Below are 23137 nucleotides of genomic sequence, written 5' to 3' on the forward strand. Positions count from 1 at the left end.
TTCTTCTTCTCTTTTTTAATTGAAAATGGTAAAATAAAAGAAAGAAAATACAAATTCCACACCCAGTACACACTTGGAAGTAAAATTGGTAGAAATATTAATCTATAGATTATATTCTAATGTGGAGAGGTATGGATGATATAGGCATATGAAAAGAAAAGACTACATGTGTTTGTTGGCTCAAAGTTGGCTACTAGGAGTTTATGATGGAAATGGTTAACTTGAAAGGCTCAAACATTAATCCTAAGTTGACCTTCGTCATATCCCTAGTATATCCACCATCTTACCACAAACCAGGTAATGATATTTTAAAAGTAAGTGCCCAATTCAACAGATCAATAAACGCTTATCACAATTTATTACATTTGTATGCTCTCAATCCTCTCCAAACTCACATGAATATTTAAGCAAAAGAGTTCTCTAACTACATGTGTCGAACCACCATCTTACCACAAAACTTGGATGAGTGCACTAAGGGTTCTGTGAATGCTTTAGCAAAAATGATTATGGTGGGTTTGGTGAATTCACGAAGATGGATATGAATGAGAATGAGTACACATGTGAAAATGATGCACATGTGATGCAAATTAAAAAAAAATTGACAGATGAAAATATGCCACAGAGTTCCAATAAGCATTTTAAATATTGAATTTGCAACACCACCCCCCAACTTAAATAAAACATTGTCCTAAATATTTAAGAATCAAAATTGAATGGTGAGTAACTGAAAATGGTAGAATATACCTGATGAGTGACTTGGGTAGCTCGCTAAGCACCAAAGATGGTAACCTGAACTGATAGAATGAAACTAACCTACTAACAATAGCAAACAAAAAGAAAAAGAAAGAAAATAAGAGAAAATAAAAATAAAACAAAGCAAAACAAAATAAATAAAGAAAAACATACCTGTGTGGTGTGGTCAAGGTTGATAGACTGGATCCACAAGTGGAATGTCTTCCATTTTTGAAACTTGCCTATCAATTAATACTTTAAGGCGTTGACCATTTACTTTAAAAATCTGACCATCCTTAAGATTTTCTATTTCTACCACCCCGTTTTCAAAAATATTTTTCACTACAAATGGGTCAGTCCACCAAAAACGAAGTTTTCCTTAGTGCTTATGAAATCCAAAATCATATAAGTATATTCGATCATTAGGTTCAAATCTCTTCCTAAGAATATTTTTATCAAGAAACGTTTTCATTTTAACCTTATGGACTTTAGACTTAGGCAAATGTTTCAATTTAACTGTTGGTGCTTTCATACTTCCAGGAATCTGTTTTCCACCTTTCTTAGGCAACTGCTCAAATTTCTATTGCCAAGCCTGTGTGCCACAATTTTGAGTTTCATAAAAAATAACATCAATATCAATAACATCAAATGAATCACTAATAGTATCAAACTCAGAATTCACAAGGGAATATTCAAGGGGATCAAAATCATGATTGTGTAAACTCCCTTGTCTATTAGTGCATCAATCATGTATGTTTGGTGGCACTCGTCTCTGTTGGCTATTTCTCAATATGGAAAATGTTGACCTCCATGGTCATGTTTTCAAAAGATAGCTTCATTAACTCATTCCTGCAATTTATAAGCACATTAGCCGTAACAAGGAAATGTCTACCTAATATGAGAGGAACCTTCGAGTTAGACTCAACAACTGATTGAGTGTCCAAAATTAAGAAATCAACAGGATAATAAAACTTGTCAATTTGGATCAAAACATCCTCAACTATCCCTTTCGGTTTCTTAATTGAACAATTAGCCAACTGAAGCACAACAGAAGTAGGCTTAATTTCACCCAAACCAAGCTACAAATAAATGGAATAAGGCATCAAATTAACACTAGCTCTTAAATCTATCAAGGTTTGTCCAAACTCATGATTTCCAATACTACATGCAATCATTGGACAACTAGGATCCTTATACTTAGGAGGAATTCACTACTCAATTAGAGCACTAACTTGCTCTGTTAGAAATGTTGTCTTCTTAACATGGTGCTTCCTCTTAACTGTACAAAAATCTTTAAAAACTTTTGCATAAGTGAGAACTTGTTTAATAACATGCAAAAGAGGAAAGTTAATCTTTACCTGAACCTGCCTAAGGTTCTCCAAGATTTCATTACTAGAATCCAAAGTTCACATACTAGATTTTAAAGCGAGGAAATGGTACCTTAACTGGACTCTTGATTACCTCGGCTTCCTTGGGGAACTTGGTACTGTCATTGCTTTGTTCCTCTTCAACATCCTCTGGCTTATCAGTTGTTGGGATGTGTAAGGACTTACCACTTCTTGTCACAATGGCATTGACCTCTGTCAAATTTTTTTGTGCCATATGTTGACCTTGGGGTGTGGATTGATCTTGAGAAGGAAATTTTCCACGCTCATTCACACTCAAGGAGCTCATTATCTTGGATATATGACTCTTTATCTCTTTATTTTCTTCAACAACCTACATAATCAAATATTCAAACTTTTGATTAGTTTTACTATGTGCCTCAATAAAAGCATGTAAAGTATCTTCTAAGGGGCTCCTAGAAGATGAAGGTGCATGATATGATCTAGGGGGTTGTACAGGCTACTGGTTTTCAGATTTTCAACTAAAATTAGGGTCATTACGCCACCCAGGATTGTAGGTATCAGAGAAAGGTGCAACAGGCTTCATGTACATACCTAAGGCACTGCATTGTTCCTCATACATCTCTCTCATCTCAGCAAATGTGAGACACTCTTGGGCAAGATGATCTACTCCGCCACACATGGTCCAAAAGACTCTGCATGATTATCCAAGTGTGTTGGCTTTAAGTTCTTAGTCTTTAAAACATCTAACTCGCTAGTGAGCATCTTAACCTTAGCCTTTAGGTTATCCTCTTCCCTGAGATGGTAAATTCCACTACCATTTAGGTTTCCTATAGGTTGTGACCTATTTGTGCTCTCAGTAGCACTAGGCTCAGTCCAAATGTAAGCTTTTTCAGCAAGCTCATTGAGGTATTCTATGGTCTCATCAGGATCTTTTGTACAAAGGTGAAAATTTACCTTTTTAAAGCATTGGTCTTGTAATGACCCGCTTTTGAGTGTATTTTCGCTGAAATAGTTGTTTTTATTTTAATTAATATTTTAGTTATTTATTTGCGTTTTAAAATTGTTTTTTTTTATTTATTTAATTGATGTTGTGTTTTATTTCTTTTAGTTGTTTTGTGGTTTTTAATATCTTCGCGGCGGTTTAATGTTGTTTTTCCCGGACTGAGGATTAGACCTCGTCTTTTCCCTGCATCTCTTTCCCTTCTTCCTTTTCTTTTTCCTTTTTCTCTTTTTCCTTCTTTCTTTTTCCTTTCTTTTTCTTTTTTTTCTTTCTTTTCTTTTTCCTCTCTTCCTTCCCGCTCGAGCCCCCCCGGTCTCTCTCTCTCTCTTCTCTCTCCCTCACGTCGGAAGCTTCTCACCCCCGGTTTACCGCCGTCCGGCCACCGTGCGGCTCACCGCCAGTCCCGTTCGCTTCGTCTCCCTGCGGTGCACCTCCCCACCGAAACTCACCCCCAACCGGCCGGCCGTTTGGCCGGAAATCCTCCTTAAAGCCCGCACGGCTTTGGCTCCGATCCGCCGTCGTCACTCCACCTCCGGCCACCATTTCTTCACCACTTCATCACCGGTCCCTTACCGTCCTAACCCACCTATTTCCGGCCTCCAACGACCACCGGAACAGCTCCTACAAGCTAGCTTTCCATTTTGGGAAATCCGGCCTCTTTCCGGCGATTTCGCCGCCACCCACGGCCAACCACCACTTCCAATAGCTTCACAACCATCCCTAGACCATTCCCTATCAATCCCAAGCCCTAGTTTGTCCCCGTTCAAAAGTGGGTTTTTCATAACCCACGGCCACAGTGAATTTTCACTGTGACGTTGCTTTTTCGCCGCCGTTTGCAACGCCTCGTGTTTTCTAAAATTGCCATATAGCACTGTAAGTATTTTCCAAACCCTATTTTCAAATTTAAATATATATTGCTCATTCAATTTATTTTATCTGCTGGTTGGTTGATTCCGGACTGAGTCCGAGGAGTTCGGGGGTCAGATGGATGGAGGACGGAGTTGCTTATTTTATTGTTTTATGTTGGTTGGTTATTTTTGTGCATTGATATGGCATTACATGGTGCATGCACGTGTGTTTTTGTTTAAGTGTGAAAAGCCTGTGTATTGGCGTAAGTGGTCTTACGGGTGCGTGTGTATCACGACCCCAAGCCGGGATGAGGTATTATCCTGGTGGACCTCCTCTGGTCACTCGGGAGCGGAATAAACTGAGTGATGTCCCCTGAGTTGTCGCTAGACGACAGGAGCGGGGGCTAGGGGTTGCTTGGCTACGAATGCGCCGGGCGCGGAACCGGGCATCGCTCTACGCACCAACTCCGTGGCCCTTCGCTGGTGAGGGCTAGAGGATGCTTGGCTACGAACGTGCGGGGCACGGAACTGGGCATCGCTCGTTAGGTGTCACATGCGTGGTGGTACTCTGCGGTGTGGCACTGGAGCCAGGGTGTGCGGATGACCCCTATGGGAGGTCATGGTGCATACGGTTAATATGGATAATGGTTTGAGACGGATAAAGGCCAAATGTGACTTTTGGCGTGTTTTTCGGAAAGGATGTGTTTTTGGGCCAAATGGGTTTTTGGCGTGTGTGGAAAATTATGTTTTTGGGTTTTGTGCATCAGGCATGCTTCATGCATTTTGTTAAGTTCTATGTGTTTTTATCTGGTAGTATTTGGGTTTTACTTACCTGGGGTACCATTTTTGGTTCCGTAGTTTTTGGTGCAGAGTTGGAGGACGAAGAGGAGGAGGCTGAGCCCGAGGATGCGGCTCCGCCGGGTTGCTGATCCTATGCTTTATGTTTGGTTTAAAACTGTATTTGTGGTTTTGTAATATTTTATCTATGTATGTTTTAAACAGCTTGTATTACGTTAAGAAAAATTCTGGTACTTAGTTATGACTTTCGTTATCCGCTGCGTGTTTCTTCGTGCACATATGTTGCCTTTGCACACACTTGGCACCCGTCGATAGGATGGTGACCCTGGGTTGTCACCATCCGGACGTCTCGATTTCCCCGTGTTCGGGCGTGGGGATTTGGGGGCGTCATAGGTGGTATCAGAGCGGTTTGGCTCTAGGTAAAACCACATGTCCCGTAGGCAGTACCAGAATGCTTTTTTAAAGTTGTGTTTTAAAAATTATGTTAAGTACAGTTGTTTTATTTGTTTTATTTGTTTGAGCTTGTTTGTTTGTTTGTATTTATTTGGTTATGTTTTTGCAAGCTGGTTTCTTTTGTTTCTTGCTGTGTGGTGTTGGTTTTGTTTTTGTTGGTTTTATGGTGGTTTTATTTGTTTTCTTAAAGGAGGGTCAAGAGTGGTGTTGTGGTAGGAAAATGGGGAGATCAAGGAAATCTACCCAGGAACCACGGGACAATACCTCCCGAGATGACTCCATAGCCGAAGCAATACGGCAGATGACGGAATTTATGCAGCAGAGTGCGAGGTCTCAATAGACAGGGCCTTGGCCACAACAAGGACCTTGGCCACAACAAGGGGGTCCCTGGCCACCATCAGGAGGGCCTTGTCCACCGTCAGGAGAGCCTTGTCCACAACAAGGAGGGTTTTGGCCACAACCAAGAGGTCCTTGGCCATATCAGGGAGGGCCTTGGATGTATCCAGGAGGGTCCAGTAGCATGGTGCAAGCCGGATGCACCTATGAGCGCTTCCTGGCGCATAGGACTCCACACTTCACTGGAAATGAGGATCCACTTCAGGCTGGAAGATGGATCAAAGATCTGGAGAAAACCTTTGAGGTGTGTGGATGCACTGAGGCACAGCAAGTACTCTACGCCAGCTATCTCTTGCAAGGTACCGCTTCTGATTGGTGGGATACCAAGAGGGTGTTGTTGGAATCTGAACTGGGATCTTTCGCTGCGGTGACCTGGCAGCGTTTCAAGAAGGAGTTCAATGACTGCTTCTTTCCCGCATCGGTAAGGAAGCAAAAGGCAAGAGAGTTCTCAAATCTGGTCCAAGGGGGCGCGACAGTGGAACAATACGCTCAGAGGTTCATCGAACTTGAGCGATTTGCTCCTCACCTTGTCACCACTGAGGAGATGCGAGCAGATCGTTTCCAAGAGGGGCTACGTCATGACATACGCCGTATGGTGGTCAGCCATCGGATATCCACTTTTCAGGAATTAGTGGATGTGGCCACCCTTGTGGAGCGGGAAAATAATCTGAGTGTGGGCTCCCCTCCAGGGCATAAGAGGCAGAGTTTTTCTGGTGAAGGAAGTAGCTCGGGTTCGCCCCAGAAGTTTGTTCAGCGGACCGGAACTCAACCTCAAACGTCCTCAGGTGTTCGTATGGGAGGACAGGTGCCTATTTGTGTAGCTTGTAATAGAGCTCATGAGGCCGAGTGTCGGATGAGTAGCGGACCCCAGTGTTACCGGTGCGGCCAAGTGGGACATATCGCTCGGGATTGCTCCGTCAGAGTTCAAGGAAGCCGTGGAGGTAGAGACGGTGGAAGAACCAACCCGAGACAAGCAGTACAAGCCTGGGTTTATGCTGTCACACCCGGAGAGGTGGATGATGAGGCACCAGCGACCCATGATGCTGGAGTAATTACAGGTATGATTTAATTTAATTTTAAGTTGGATGTAATTCTTGGTGTATGTGGTTTATTCTTTGCTTTTTGGATTTCATGGGTTGATGTGTTTGGTTCAGGAAGAGTCCGTTTGTATGAGTTTTATGCTTGTACTTTGTTTGATTCCGATGCTTCACGGTCGTTTGTATCTTCCACGTTTGCTTGGGTGTGTAATTTGGTCACGGAACCGTTGCCGAAGTCTATGGTAGTGGCTCTACCCGATGGTGAGATGGTGTGGTGTTCCAAGGTTGCTTTGGGATGCCCGTTAAATGTTGAGGGAAGGTTCTTGGATGCGGATTTGGTGGTGTTCAAGCTGTTGGGCTTCGATATCATCCTCGGGATGGATTGGCTATACCGATATTCCGCGAGTATTAATTGCAGAAGTCGGATAATTAGCTTTCAGCTTCCAGATGGTGATTGTCTGGAATTTGTGGGGAGTAGATTAAAAGAAAAACCGATAATTATATCGGCGATTCAGGCAAGAAAAGAGATTGCATGGGGAGCGGATGCATTCCTGGTGCAGATGGTGTCCACGCCGTCTGAGAAGAAGTCTTTGGCAGACATTCCAGTTGTGGAAGAATTCCCCGATGTGTTTGTGGATGACTTGCCCGGACTACCCCCTGTTCGGGAGATGGAGTTTGTTATAGACTTGGAACCTGGAGCGGCTCCTGTGCATAAAGCTCCTTATCGCATGGCACCGGCTGAATTGAAAGAGTTGAAGACTCAGTTGCAAGAACTGGTAGAGAAGGGATTTATTCAGCCTAGTACGTCGCCGTGGGGTGCACCAGTTTTATTTGTTAAAAAGAAAGATGGAACCCTCCGTATGTGCATTGATTATCGGGAATTGAATAAGGTGACCATCAAAAATAAATATCCTCTCCCACGGATAGATGATTTGTTTGATCAGCTTCAAGGAGCAGCCGTGTTCTCTAAGATTGATCTGAGGTCGGGATACTACCAGCTGAGAATCAGAGACCAGGATGTGCCTAAAACTGCTTTCAGGTCGAGGTACGGGCATTATGAATTTAAAGTGATGCCGTTTGGGTTAGCTAATGCCCCTGCAGCTTTCATGGATTTGATGAATCGAGTGTTTCGACCTTATCTGGATTCCTTTGTGGTAGTATTTATTGATGATATACTGATTTATTCCTGAGATGTGGAAGAGCATGTGTATCATCTTAGTCTGGTACTTGAGAGATTGAGAGAACACCAGCTATACGCCAAGCTCAGCAAGTGTGAATTCTGGTTGGAAGAAGTTAAATTTCTTGGGCATGTAATTTCCCGGGGCGGAGTGGCTGTTGATCCTAGTAAGGTAGAAGCCATTTTGTCATGGCAGCGCCCGACTACAGTGCGCGAGGTCAGGAGTTTCTTGGGGCTCGCCGGATACTACCGAAGATTTGTAGAGGATTTTGCTCGCCTATCCGGACCTCTCACAGCTTTGACTCGGAAGAATACAGAATTTGTTTGGTCAGAGAAATGTGAGAGAAGCTTCCAAGAATTAAAGAACAGGTTGACGACGGCACCAATGTTAGTGCTCCCAGAACCGCATAAGCCATTCGTAGTCTTCAGTGATGCGTCTAAGTTTGGTTTGGGTTGTGTCCTTATGCAAGAAGGACGGGTTGTAGCCTATGCATCTCGTCAGCTAAAGGACCATGAGAAGAATTATCCGACGCACGATCTAGAATTGGCTGCGATTGTTTTTGCCCTCAAAATCTGGCGGCACTTCTTGTATGGGGAAGCTTGCGAGGTTTTTACCGATCACAAGAGCTTGAAGCATCTGTTTTCCCAGAAAAATTTGAATATGAGGCAGAGACGATGGCTGGAGCTAATCAGTGACTATCAGTGTGAGATCAAGTACCACCCGGGGAAGGCTAATATAGTTGCTGATGCTTTGAGCCGGAAGTCACACTTGGAAGATGAAGCCGAGCCGTCAGAATTGGATTCGTTGCTTTGTGGGATGAGAAGGCTCCTTATAGAGAGTTCACAGCAAGTGGAGATTTTGTCTTCAGTTCTCGATATTCGGGTAACTGATTTTGAAGAATTGAAAACTCTCCAAAGAAAGGATCCGAAGCTGCTGAACATCAGGAAAAGAGTCAGAAAATCTCGAGGGCCGTTGCATTATAGCATGGATAACGATAGGATACTTCGGTTCCGAGATCGCAGAGTGGTCCCAAAGGACTTTGAATTCAAAGAACGGATCATGGCGGAAGCTCATGCGGCCCCTTATTCAGTTCATCCCGGCAGTACAAAGATGTATCGAGACTTGAAGAAAAATTACTGGTGGGATGGAATGAAGAAGGACGTTGTCTTATATGTGGAGAAATGCCACACATACCGTCAGGTGAAGGCCGAGCATCAGAGACCTGCAGGCATGCTTCAACCCCTCCCTATTCCTGAGTGGAAGTGGGATGACATCACGATGGACTTCGTAGTGGGTTTGCCGAGAACGCCTAGTGGGAAGAATTCTGTTTGGGTGATTGTGGACCGGTTAACGAAGAGTGCTCATTTTCTGCCTGTTAATAACACCGACTCTTTGGGTAAGTTGACCCGTTTTTATGTCAAAGAGATAGTGCGGCTACACGGCGTACCAAAGAGTATAGTGTCGGATCGAGACCCGAGGTTTACGTCGCAATTCTGGAAGAGTTTGCAGGCAGCTTTGGGTACTAAGTTGAAGTTCAGTACTGCTTATCACCCGCAGACAGACGGCCAGTCAGAGCGCACCATTCAGACCCTGGAAGACATGTTGCGAGCATGTGTCATGGAATTCCAAGGAAGTTGGGAAAACCATTTGCCGCTCATCGAGTTTGCATACAATAACAGCTTCCATGCGACCATTCAGATGGCTCCCTATGAAGCTCTTTATGGGAGAAAGTGCAGGTCGCCCTTGTGTTGGGATGAAGTTGGGGAGAGTAGGATAATTGGACCCAAAATAATTCAAGAGATGCAAAGCCAAGTCCGGATCATCAGAGATAAAATGGTGGCAGCTCAGAGTCGCCAGAAGGGTTACTCTGATACCAGGAGGAGAGAGTTGTCGTTTGAAGTTGGTGATTGGGTTTACCTTAAAGTCTCTCCCATGAGAGGTGTTAAGCGTTTTGGTAAGAAGAGGAAGCTAGATCCGAGGTACGTCGGCCCTTTTCAGATTCTGGAGAGAGTAGGGTCCGTCGCCTATAGAGTTGCTTTGCCAGATTATTTTGGGGATGTTCATGATGTCTTCCACGTATCATTCCTGAAGAAGAGCTTTGGACAGCAAGAACCACGCTTCGTCGACCCAGCGGGTATTCAATTGCAACCGGATCTCACTTATGAAGTTGTTCCGTCGCAGATTTTGGATTGGAAGGAGCAACAGTTAAGGTCCAAGACGATACCTTTGGTTAAAGTGGCTTGGGGAGATCCGTTAGCTCAAGACTTCTCTTGGGAGCGAGCAGCGGACATGAGGGAGCAGTACCCGTATTTGTTCGAATAGAGAAGGTATGTGTCTTAATCTTGATCACAGATGGTTTATGTGCTTTCTTGTGGCTTGTTTTAAGTTGGTGGTTGATCTGCAAATTTCGAGGACGAAATTTGTTTTTAAGGAGGGGAGGATGTGATGACCCGCTTTTGAGTGTATTTTCGCTGAAATAGTTGTTTTTATTTTAATTAATATTTTAGTTATTTATTTGCGTTTTAAAATTGTTTTTTTTTATTTATTTAATTGATGTTGTGTTTTATTTCTTTTAGTTGTTTTGTGATTTTTAATATCTTCGCGGCGGTTTAGTGTTGTTTATCCCGGACTGAGGATTATACCTCGTCTTTTCCCTGCATCTCTTTCCCTTCTTCCTTTTCTTTTTCCTTTTTCTCTTTTTCCTTCTTTCTTTTTCCTTTCTTTTTCTTTTTTTTCTTTCTTTTCTTTTTCCTCTCTTCCTTCCCGCTCGAGCCCCCCCGGTCTCTCTCTCTCTCTTCTCTCTCCCTCACGTCGGAAGCTTCTCACCCCCGATTTACCGCCGTCCGGGCACCTCCCCACCGAAACTCACCCCCAACCGGCCGGCCGTTTGGCCGGAAATCCTCCTTAAAGCCCGCACGGCTTTGGCTCCGATCCGCCGCCGTCACTCCACCTCCGGCCACCATTTCTTCACCACTTCATCACCGGTCCCTTGTCGTCCTAACCCACCTATTTCCAGCCTCCAACGACCACTGGAATAGCTCCTATGAGCTAGCTTTCCATTTTGGGAAATTCGACCTCTTTCCGGTGATTTCGCCGCCACCCACGGCCAACCACCACTTCCAATAGCTTCACAATCATCCCTAGACCATTCCCTATCAATCCCAAGCCTTATTTTGTCCCCGTTCAAAAGTGAGTTTTTCACAACCCACAGCCACAGTGAATTTTCTCTGTGACGTTGCTTTTTCGCCGCCGTTTGCAACGCCTCGTGTTTTCTAAAATTGCCATATAGCGCTGTAAGTATTTTCCAAACCCTATTTTCAGATTTAAATATATATTGCTCATTCAATTTATTTTATCTGCTGGTTGGTTGATTCCGGACTGAGTCCGAGGAGTTCGGGGGTCGGATGGATGGAGGACGGAGTTGCTTATTTTATTATTTTATGTTGGTTGGTTATTTTTGTGCATTGATATGGCATTACATGGTGCATGCACGTGTGTTTTTGTTTAAGTGTGGAAAGCCTGTGTATTGGCGTAAGTGGTCTTACAGGTGTGTGTGTATCACGACCCCAAGCCGGGATGGGGTATTATCCCGGTGGAGCTCCTCTGGTCACTCGGGAGCGGAATAAACTGAGTGATGTCCCCTAAGTTGTCGCTAGACGACGGGAACGGGGGCTAGGGGTTGCTTGGCTACGAACGCGCCGGGCGCGGAACCGGGCATCGCTCTACGCACTGACTCCGTGGCCCTTCGCTGGTGAGGGCTAGAGGATGCTTGGCTACGAACGTGCGGGGCACAGAACTGGGCATCGCTCGTTAGGTGTCACATGCGTGGTGGTACTCTGCGGTGTGGCACTGGAGCCAGGGTGTGCGGATGACCCCTATGGGAGGTCATGGTGCATACGGTTAATATGGATAATGGTTTGAGACGAATAAAGGCCAAATGTGACTTTTGGCTTTTTTTTCGGAAAAGATGTGTTTTTGGGCCAAATGGGTTTTTGGCGTGTGTGGAAAATTATGTTTTTGGGTTTTGTGCATCGGGCATGCTTCATGCATTTTGTTGAGTTCTATGTGTTTTTATCTGGTAGTATTTGGGTTTTACTTACCTGCAGTACCATTTTTGGTTCCGTAGCTTTTGGTGCAGAGGAGGAGGCTGAGCCCGAGGATGCGGCTCCACTGGGTTGCTGATGCTATGCTTTATGTTTGGTTTAAAACTGTATTTGTGTTTTTGTAATATTTTATCTATGTATGTTTTAAACAGCTTGTATTACGTTAAGAAAAATTCTGGTACTTAGTTATGACTTTCGTTATCCACTGCGTGTTTCTTTGTGCACATATGTTGCCTTTGCACACACTTGGCACCCGTCGATAGGATGGTGACCCTGGGTTGTCACCATCCAGACATCTCGATTTCCCCGTGTTCGAGCGTGGGAATTTGGGGGCGTCACAGGTCTTATGTTGGGGAAAGTACTTATTAAAGAAAAACTGAGTCATCTCATTCCATGACCCAATAGATCATGGTCTCAATGAGTATAGCCAACTCTTAGCTCTATCCTTCAAAGAGAAAGGAAAGAACTTAAGTCTCACAATGTCATCAGTTGCATTTTGACTATGAAAAGTCGCAAACCGACCCAAAGCATCTCTATACATGTGCAAGCAAGGTAGAAAAAAATGCAACACTAAAAAAAAAATACAAAAAGAAAAATAAAATAAAATAAAGATACAGTAAGCTAAAAGAGAGAACAAAGTTACCGCCTTTGCAAGCTGCTAAAAAGAAAAACTATTCCACAATTCTTCTACTGTCTCCCCTGCAACGATTCCAAAATTTGATTATGCTAAAAAAATAATGCAGTACTTGTAGCACAGCTGTGGGGTGTCGATTCTACATGGAGACAAATTAAAAAAATAGCAGAACGAACAAAGAAACTACAGAAAAATATTAAATAAGTAATAGAGAACAAAAATTAATTTTAACTGAAAATTAAAGTGAAGCAAACTGATTAAAGGAAAAAGTACTCAAATTTGACGAACAGTAGAGCGTCGGGAATCCCTTGCGTAAATGCGGTATTTTAATTATTCTTAATTCATTGCATAACTCAATTACGAATTCAATTCCCGAAATTCTCAATCAGAAGGTATAGATTTATAAACCAAAATTAAATCAAATTAACCATTTGAAAAATCATTCACTACTTTTAAAATACGTAAATTACTATCCCTATTGAGAAAATCCAATGACGACAATATACTCAGGGAGTGATATTACAGCAACAAATTAAATCAATATAGATAAATAATTGATCCAAATATAATCAAAGAACTAATCTACTCAATAGAAAAAGTATGACTGAATCCATACACAGAATAAATTCTATGATTATTCAGAGAAGAAAACATCAATGATGAATTGAGAATGATAAAACAAAAGAGTTTTACTAATTGAAAATCAAATACTAAAACAAAAGGGTGGCCATGGAAGTAATTTTCTTTTCTTTTCAAATGTGACTCTTGTGCCTGTCCTCCCCCCTATTTCATGCTAATGATATGCTTATATAGGGTAGGAAAAAAATGTCTTCTTAATTTTTGCATAAAAAAATCGTCTAAATTTTAGGACTCATCATTGCAGCCACGTACACCCTTCAGAAATTTGAATTTGGAAATCCTTATTAGAGACAAAGTTATAGCTCTTTAAGATAGCTTTCTAATGAATCAAGAATCGTATCAATCAGGCATGTGAGTAAAAAGTTATGATCAAAATACTAAAATATTTCCAGACTGTCTCCTAGTAAATTTTGAATTTGGACTTATTGCAGTTTCCTTTTGTAATTATTTTTCTTGATCCAAATTGCCCTCAAATCCCATGAAGCTCCTCCTTTGAATTTGACTGGGTTTTGAATTGCTCTTTTATAAACTTTGAAAAAAAAAAAAAAAAAAAACTGCTTAAGAGTATCTCAACATAAATAGAAACTCAATTCAAGAATACGCATTAATTCTTATGATTTCTATTCACATTTTAGTATTTTAATCTAATAATAGGGTATTTAGAGTGCACTTTCACACACTCATCATGTTTTTGGATTTGAAGGGTGAGATATTTGATAAAGTTCAGTTTGAGATAAGGATAGATGGGAAAGTTTCTTCGTCTCTAAATTATTTTTCCTCCTACAGGGCCACCGAAGGTGATTGATAAGGTAGGGGATATTCAATTGGTGTCGCCTAATAAATTAGTGTGTAGTTGGTTTGAATTATCTAAAGAAAACTCTGAATATAAGGTTGATAGTGATCGTGTGTCTGAGAAGAGTGTGTCACTGAGGAGTTCGCTCAAGGTGGTGGATGAAGCTTTGGAGTTTGAACTTTGTCATTTAGTTGAAACAGAGGTTGGGGTTCCCAAACAGAGGTGTTCATTGTCTGAGGGCAAACCTGAGGATGACTTAGAGGAGCTAACAAATAAATGTTTTTATTTTGATTCAGAGTTAAATGTTCCATTGAAGCATCTAAGAGGAAGGAAGAAGAAAAGTCTGAGGATAGCCCTAGAAAGGAAAACTTGGTCCTGGAAGCCATTTTAATTTTATTATAAAGATTCTTATTTGGAATATTAGGGGTATTCTTTCGTCGAAGAGCAGGTTTCGGCATATTTTGAATAAAAGTCGTTCATCTGTGGTGGCACTGTTAGAACCTTTTCTTGTTGATAATAAATGTAGGCGATGGGCTAGGTGGTTGAATCAGCCTAATTTTATAAATAATGCCAAAGTAGGTGGTAAAGTATGGTTGTTTTGGGATGATGAGCTAGAGTTTGAGCTTGTTGCTATGTCAGATAAAGCACTGTTTGGGTGGTTTATTTGCAGCAGTATCAGAGTGATGGTTACTATTGTCTATGCGAGCTATTTTCGGGTGAAAAGACTAGAGCTGTGGGATCATATTCATCGTTTAGATATGGGTAGTTGGCCAGCTTTTGTTTGGGGGGATTTTAACATTGTTTGTGGGGATGATGAAAAAGTGGGAGGCCTTTTGATAGCTCCTCGTGCAAAATTGGAGTTTAACAATTGTATTTATGATTGCAGACTGATTGATCTTCCTTCTATTGGGAATAAATTTTCTTGATGTAATGGGAAGCTTGGTGGTCGACCGATTTGGGCGAAGTTGGATCATATTTTGGTTACGTCGAGATTCTTGAATTTTTTTGAGGAGGCTCGTATGGAGTATCTTCCGCAGACTTCTTCTGATCATTGTCCTATGCTATTGCATTTGATGAGAGAAAGGGGGAGTTGTGTTAAATATTTTAGATTTCAGTGTATGTGGGGCACTCATGAGGGGTTTCTACCATTGGTCGAAAACTTAAAATTTTAAAAAGCATGCTACAAAAAGGGAACATTTATATTTTTGGGCGAGTTGATTTGGAATTGGCTAATGTTGAAGCTCGGATGGTAGAAATTGAAGATATGATTGCTGTTGATTATTCCCAAGATCGAGAAAATGAGCTATTGGTTTGTAAACAAAACCATATTCAAAGGCTTAATAGAGAAGAGATTTTGGGATGTCAAAAATCTCGTATTCAATGGCTAAAGGAAGGGGATTCAAATACAACTTTTTTTTTATGCATTTATGTGTGTTAAAAAGAAGAGCTTGATTATAGATCATATGTCATTGCATAATGGCCAGGTCTTGGATTCAGCTGAAGCTGTGAATGATGAAACTGTTCAATTCTTTCAGAAGCTCTTGTCAACATCAGATGTTAACTTGGATGAGGAGGCTCTAAGTTTATTATTGTCGGTGGTTTTGGAACAAGATAGTGAAGCATTATGTGCCCCGCCATCTTTGGAAGAGGTAAGAGAGGCATTATGGTCTGTTCCACAGGATGGAAGTTCAGGACCAGATGGTTTCTCAGCTAGTTGTTTCATACTAGCATGGGAGGTGGTGAAGCAGGATATTCTGGACATGGCTAAGGAATTTTTTGATGGGATTCCATTGACTACTTTTTTGGGGGCTACTAATCTTGTATTGATCCCTAAGGTGAGTGCTCCGGTCGATTTTGGGCGATTTCAACCAATCAGTTTTTGTTTTGTGGTCTATAAAATCATGGCTAAATCTTGGTGTCTCATTTGGCCCCAGTTCTTGGGGGAATAATTTCATTGGAACAAGCTGCTTTTAGTCGGCGGCATAGCATCTTTGATAATATGGCTCTTGCTTAGGAACTTGTACATGGCATGAATCGTAAAACTAGGGGTGGAAATGTCATGTTGAAGATCGATATGGCTAAAGCATGTGATCGTGTAAACTGGAGATTTTTGTTGGAGGTGATGCGTAGGCTGGGATTTTCAGATAAGTGGTGCTCTTTGATTTTCAATGCTATTTCATCACCTATTTTTTCAATTATGTTGAATGGTTGTTGCAAAGGTTTTTTCAAGCCTTCCTGTGGACTTTGTCAAGGAGACCTTCTTTCACTATATCTATTTATTTTGTCAGAGGAACTTCTTTCAAGAATGCTACATAAAGTATTTTCCTAGGGCCAAGTTAAGTATTTTAATACTTGTGGTGATGTGAGTATTTCCCATTTATTATATGCCAATGATTTGCTGATTTTTGCTAATGGAAATAAAGTTTCTATTAGGAATTTTAGGGGGGTGATTAAAAAATATGAAGAGATCTCAAGTTATTTAGTAAATCCTAAAAAATCCTCAATTTTCTTCTCGTCTAATATTCGATGGGGTTGGAAAGAGGATTTGAAGCAGTTGTCAGGTTTTATAGAGGGTGCATGGCCTTGTACATATTTGGGTATTCCGTTACATGTTGGGGTATGAATTTGAGATTGTTTGAGCCTTTGTTGTTTAGGGTGCAAAAAAAGTTGGCCGGGTGGAGGAGTAAATTGTTATCTTTTGGGGAAAAAATTATTATTATCAAGCATGTGCTTAGTAGTATGCCTATTCATTTAAAGTCGGTAATGAACCTGCCTAAAGGAATTTTTGGGAAGCTGAATTCAATTTTCTCAAATTTTTTTTGGGATTCTAGTGAGGAAACTAAGAAGCGTAAATGGGTTTCATGGCAGAATATTTATTTCCCAATAAAGGAGGGGGGACTTGGTATTCTGATTTGTCCGAGGTTCAAAGATCATTATTTAAGAAGTTTGCTTGGAATTTGTTGAACGGTGTTCTCTATGGTCGGATTTTTTGGGGTCTAAATATGTGGAAAGCTCTCAGATTAGCTTGGTTATTGAGTATTGAGGGATGAAGGGGGTCTCGGTTTTGGCGTGGGGTCATTCAGGCTCTACCTTTGGTGTTAAATAATTCAAGATGATTGGTTCGAGAGGGCTCTTCCAGTTTTTGGTTTAATAATTGGCTTGGTGATGGTGCTATTGCTGATTGGCAAATGGTGGTGGGGGATGGAGAAATACAAGTTCGAGATATATTCGAATGGGCAGATTGTAATGTTTTGTTGCTAAGACAGCTAGTCGATGAGGAAACTGTGAATAGAATTTTAATATCAGAGGTTCGTATTCACGAGGAACCTATTTTTTGGTATGGAAACATTCTATAGATGGTACATTTAATACTAAATCAGCTTGGAATATTGTTAGAGCTCATGGTTCTATTTGTCATTGGAAGAAATGGTTATGGCAAGCTTCAATTCCTAAGAAGATGTCTTTCTTATGTTGGAGTGCTCGTCGTAATGCTCTCTCAGTGGATGAGATTATTAAGAAACTTGGTATACCATTGGTTTCGAAGTGTCATTGTTGTCTATCTTCCCAATTTGAATCTATGGATCATATTCTTTGTGGGGGGGTTCCAATGAAGGTTTGGAATTATTTTGCAGCTATTTTTGGAATAAATTTGCCTTCTATACGGGTTTAGGCTAGGTTGATGAATATCTGGTGGACCCATGCTTCGAACTCTTCCCAAGTATGTTGGTTACGTGGTGTTATTCCTATCTTTATTTCTTGGGTACTTTGGAGATCTCATTGTGCGACTAGTATGGAAGGGCTGAATTTTGATTGGAAGAATGTTATTCGAATGGTAAAAGGTTTTATTTTAGAATCTTCGGGCATGGTGAGGAAGTTCAAAAAATTAGGCCCCCATGATGCTTTGATATTAGCAGATTTAAATTGTCTCATGGTGGCTTTGGAGAGTAGAATGCCTAGATATATTGCGTGGGAGTTACCGGAGGATGGGATGATGAAACTTAATGTTGACGGGAGTTCTGGTGGTAATCTTGGGATGACTGGTGGAGGGAAAGTAGATACTAGTCACGTCTTGGGTGGGTTTGCTCATTGCTATGGTCAAGCCATGAATACTATTGTGGAATGTCAAGCCGTTATTGACAGCCATCGAATGTGCAAGCAACTTGGGTTGAGGAACTTCGTTATAGAGTTCGATTCTAGTGTTATAGTGGGATGGTTTCTCTCAAGTGTTTATAATTATTGATACCTTTGAGATTTTTGGGAAGAAGCTCAATGTCTTGTTAAGAAGATTAATGTTCACTTTAAATTGGTATTTAGAGAGGCAAATATGATCACTGATTTTTTGGCTAAACTTGGTTCTAATGGTGGGTCTCTGGATTTCTTTGGGAAAGATATTGTTACAGGAAGACTTAAGAGGTTTTTTACGTTTGGATAGTTGGAATTTCCCTACATTTGATACTAGTATTTTGTGGGGTTGGATCTTACATTTGAAATTGGGATGTTTTTGTTACCACAATATTCTTCCGACATAAGTGAGTTTTTTTAATAAAATTAGGAAGAGGTCACTCATGGACAGGTGATCTTTTTCTATTTTTTTTTTTTTTTAAAACACAATTTTATGGCATACAATAACCTCAAATTAAGGACCTCAATCACTCAACTTCCTTTATAACATCATTATTCCAGGCTCTTTTACATAACCTCCTATAGTTTCAATACTTGTCAATACATTGCCAGACAAAATCATTAGATATATTTATTGTTCAACAAATGAGATTGTTCCCTCAAAACCATTTCCAAAGCTTTCCTCAAATGAGATTGTTCCCATAAAACCATTTCCAAAGCTTTCCTCCTTAAGACCAAGTTAGCTATGAACTATATAAATATGGTTTTTCATATGGCAGTTACTCAAGGGCCACCAATATGTTTTCTTCTACGGCTACCTGTCAAGAGCAAAATAGGATAAGAAAATGAGGAAAGCAGATGACAGGTAACGGAAAACAGTGATGCATATATGCCCATTTAACAAGTACATTTTAACAGGTACAAAAAGATAAATTTCAGTACACAGCAACCTAAGGTATAAGCATGAGTAATATGTTTTGGTATAAGCGTAGTAAAGGTTTCAACACTACAAACTGCACAATTCCAATACCATGATATTACCAAAAACAAAATGTCAAAAGTTTGAATTAGGGTTGCAAGTCATTGCAGCCAACAGTTCTAACTTAAACATCTGCAGAGCTTTTTGAAAATGAACGTCCTAGAATATGGGATGATTCATCAAGTTGAACTATGAAGCTCATGCTCGGAAAAGTTTCCTGTACATTGTACATTCAGGGATTCTGTGGAAATAATCAACATATAAGACCGTAGAAGTAGTGCTTCCTATCATTACCATAAAAGACAGTGGAAGTAGTGTTTGATATCAAGTTAACAATCGATGTATGCAAAACAGTTTTAATAGTTGCCAATTCAACAAATGTTATGCTAGTGTTTTGGAGCATAAGAGGAAGCACATTCTCATTATATGTCAAGTTAGTCTCAATATACATGACTTAAATAGCACGGCAAGGATTTCCTATGAATGCTTTCTCTATATCTGGGGATAAACCATGGAACAAAAAGCATCTAAGGAATTTATGAAAACCTTACCAGCAGAAGTCTTGCTCCAAAGGACATGTCCGTCAATAGGAGTCAGATGCTCATCATCAAGGCGCTTCCATGTTTTGATTGACTTTACTGCTCCCCAACTGCCCTTTTCTGTTTTCTCCAAGTTCGCTACCACCACCCTTGCTCTCCTTGCCCATCCAGCCTTCCCATAAGCATGGTATCCAAATCCTCCAGCATAACACAGTTGTATACCAGTCAGCTGGCCACAGAAATCATTGAGATGATCGTGGCCAGTGAAAACTGCCTTCACATCTCCAGCAGCTAGCATGGTCGTGAAGAAGCCAGAGTTCACAGAAGCAGAGCTGATGCCTTCCTGTTTCACACCAGTGAAGTTTGTCGAGTCGAAACTTGCAAATTCTGGCAATGGGATGTGGAAGTACACAAGCCCGGGAGCAGGTCCTTTCTGACCCTCAGGCTTGTCCATATATGCCCTCTGCAATGAAATGAAATTCTTAATAAATAGATTGTCATATGTCAGAAATTGAAAGATCTAGGCATGATTACTGGCTACCACAGTTGCTTGATCTGCTGATTATTACAGGTTTCTTATGATTCCATACTCTTCCAACTGAATACAAAGTGAGGTCAGTACCTGAAGCTTTTTGGAAGTACGTTCAAACCAAAGTTGCTGAGAGGGTTTGATCCAACCATAGCCAGGGATTGAGGAGACCGTGGAGTAATCTCCACTGTCAAGGAAATACAGGTTGAGAACGGACTTGTTCTCAAAACTAGAGCCCTCAACCCCACCAACTTGGAGGTTATAGTTCCCAAAACCGTCAATAACATGAGCCACAGGATTGACTTGAGACAGTGTGTTCTTCAAGCCAACTATATGTTTCATCACACCTTCCCTTGAGAGGGTGGATTCCTGATCATGGTTCCCCAAAACAGCAGCCCATGGGATTTTGGATGAGATTGCTGGTGCAAAGGCAGCATTCAAAGACTTGGCTGGATCCGTTGCGTCAAACCCAAAGATGTTGTCCCCTGTAGCAAGATGTTTAAATTGCACTGGCTGAGTTGGATCCATAACCAGGCTTAACAAGCTCAAGAAAGTTTCATGTGGTGAACTGGGGAAGCGAAAAGGATATATGCTTAGATTAGCAGATGATGTCATAACATTGTTTTGTTTGTTTAATGAAGAACTTATGCAAGCATAAAATTGAGTTTAGTATTGTTATGTTCTCAAGTTCAAAGTAAAAGAGCAAACTTTGAGCAGTTGGATGAAGCAAATACTGGGTAGCTTCTCAAATAGCCCGATTGGTTACTAGTAATGAGTCACCCCGGAAATTGTGCGATCGGAAGCAACATACAACAGGTAAAACATTGTAGCACAATTTATAATGTATTTCTACAATACTCAGAAATAGAAAGAGAATTAGGAATTCTAGAAAGATTACGAATCAGAGAAATTGAGAAGTATGTTCTCAATAGATTGAAAACAAGGAAGAATTCGAAACATCCAGAAATTGAAATAAAATCAAGGGGAAAACAAAGCTTAAAGAAAAAAAAAATTACCGGTGAAAACGATGAAATTGGGCTTCTCGGCGAGGATCATCCGCTGGATAAAGGCTGTGGTATTAAGGTCAGAGCAAGTGGGGAACTCGCTGGGAAGCACGTCCTCGCAAGGCGTGGTCTTGCCGTCCCCATAATGCATATCGGCCACCTGCAGTATCTTAAACTCCCCATCTTTCCCAAACCGCAGCTGTTGCGGTTGTTGCTGCTGTTGTTGTTTCGCAGCAAAGCCCCAGATCGGAAGCAAATAGAGAGAAAAAAGAAGCACGATTAGTACCAATGGTTTCTTCATTTCGTTACAACTTACAGCTACGGCTGTTCCCTAACGACACGAGTTCTGTTTCAAAACACTCCTCTCTCACTGCCCACTTCGCCCCTTCGTTACCAGCAATAATTGCATGTGAAGCTCACACTCGCTGCGCTGATTTTATAGTTGAAGATGGTTGACCAAGGATCTCTCCCCCTCCGCTTTGTTCATCTCATCCTATAATTCTATTCCCTCAAATCGTACTCCAAAAAAAAAAAAAAAAAAAATCAATCAATTAATGTAATTCTGGGTACTCGTTTTATAAGGAAAGCATTCTCGCTGTTAAATATTGAGCCAGCTCTATACCTATCTACTTCCAAGTCGAGATTTTTGTTTTTATCTTCAGAAATGACCCCTCCTCGATGTTTTTATTTTGTTCGTTCCTTTACTTAACCTCGACCTTTTGCTCGTATGTTTCTGTAGATTTACGTACACATACGTTCTTCTCACATTTAAGTGGTATATAAATGCAAGAGTAATGATTTCACCTAACAAAGTAGGATGAGGGCGAAAAAGGAATCTAACAAAATTAAATGAAAGGACCCACTGGACATGAAAAGATTGAGGGAAGGAGACCACGCGTCATTTCCAACGTTGGCAAATCCAACTCCGATTGGAGACCAGTTAATGGTCTTTGCCTAACAGGAAGTACGAGGGAGAAACACATGTTTTTTTAGGAAAAAAAAAAGGACCCAATTGATGCTTCGCGGAGCATGCACGATCTAGGCTAGATCTTTGTGTGCGTTGCTGATGCCAACTTGCCTTGCCCATGTTTTTTAGAGACTGCCTCCCACGTACTTGGAAACCCAGTGCAACAGGACTTAGTTAGGGTTGCATTCAAGCCGAGATGCGCGAATTGAGACCGTCCAAACTCTGCTCAAATATCTCAAAACTGGGCTTGAGCTTGGCATATGTAAAAGGATAATGATACCCCCATCAACTTATTTATAATTTATAAATAATTTTAAATATAATAATATTTTTATATTATATTGAAACACATTAAATTATTAATAAATTCAAAATAAAATTTAAAATAATATTATTTTTCTACATAATTATATACAAATTGTAAATAAAAAATAAGTTCATCATTTTCCTATGTAAAAGCCTGTTTATAAATTTCAACTCAAGTTTTGCTTGGATATTGAGTTGTAATCAAGCTAAGTGCTCGATTGGGCTTGGCTTAACTCAACTAGAGGTTTTCTTTTTTTCTCAGTTTCTTATTTTTCATTCAAAAAATAATAAATAAAATAGATTATAAAATAAAAAAAAAAATGAATGAGATAATAAATTAAATGAATCAATATGGCATATTTTATTGAATTTTTTTGCGAGTATTAATCTATTCAAGTTTTATATGACTTTTATCATTTAATAATCTATCATAACAGTGGATCAGGAACTATATGCATCTAAGGGAGGCCATGGCTCCCTCCAAAATTTTATAAAAAATCAGCATATTGTAGTTTTTAATTATAATTTTACAAATATAGAAAAAGGCCCTCTCAAAAAAATCATCTCTGTATACTCTATAAAATTTTAATATATTTAGAAATATCTCTTTAATTTTTTCCTATAGTCTCAAAATTTTGTATAATTCCTATATGAGAATATACTCTAGCAGGCCTAACCTGCACACCCTAAAAAACGGCATCCAATTGTAATATGCACGTAGACACTTCATT

At 40.6% G+C, this 23137-nt stretch overlaps 1 protein-coding gene across 1 annotated transcript; it reads right to left on the minus strand.

Annotated features, from left to right (window-relative positions):
• Positions 1 to 18596: 18596 nt before the first annotated feature.
• On the minus strand, positions 18597 to 21825 carry LOC122300097 (probable inactive purple acid phosphatase 29). The gene is made up of 4 exons (XM_043110499.1): positions 21146 to 21825; positions 20223 to 20614; positions 19613 to 20063; positions 18597 to 18900 (listed from the first exon to the last, which is right to left on the minus strand). Exons 1-4 carry the CDS (start codon positions 21432 to 21434, stop codon positions 18866 to 18868), a joined length of 1167 nt encoding a protein of 388 aa, XP_042966433.1. The 5' UTR covers positions 21435 to 21825; the 3' UTR covers positions 18597 to 18865.
• Positions 21826 to 23137: the final 1312 nt, after the last annotated feature.

Source organism: Carya illinoinensis, chromosome 2 (genome assembly GCF_018687715.1).
Source record: "Carya illinoinensis cultivar Pawnee chromosome 2, C.illinoinensisPawnee_v1, whole genome shotgun sequence".
NCBI lineage: Eukaryota > Viridiplantae > Streptophyta > Magnoliopsida > Fagales > Juglandaceae > Carya > Carya illinoinensis.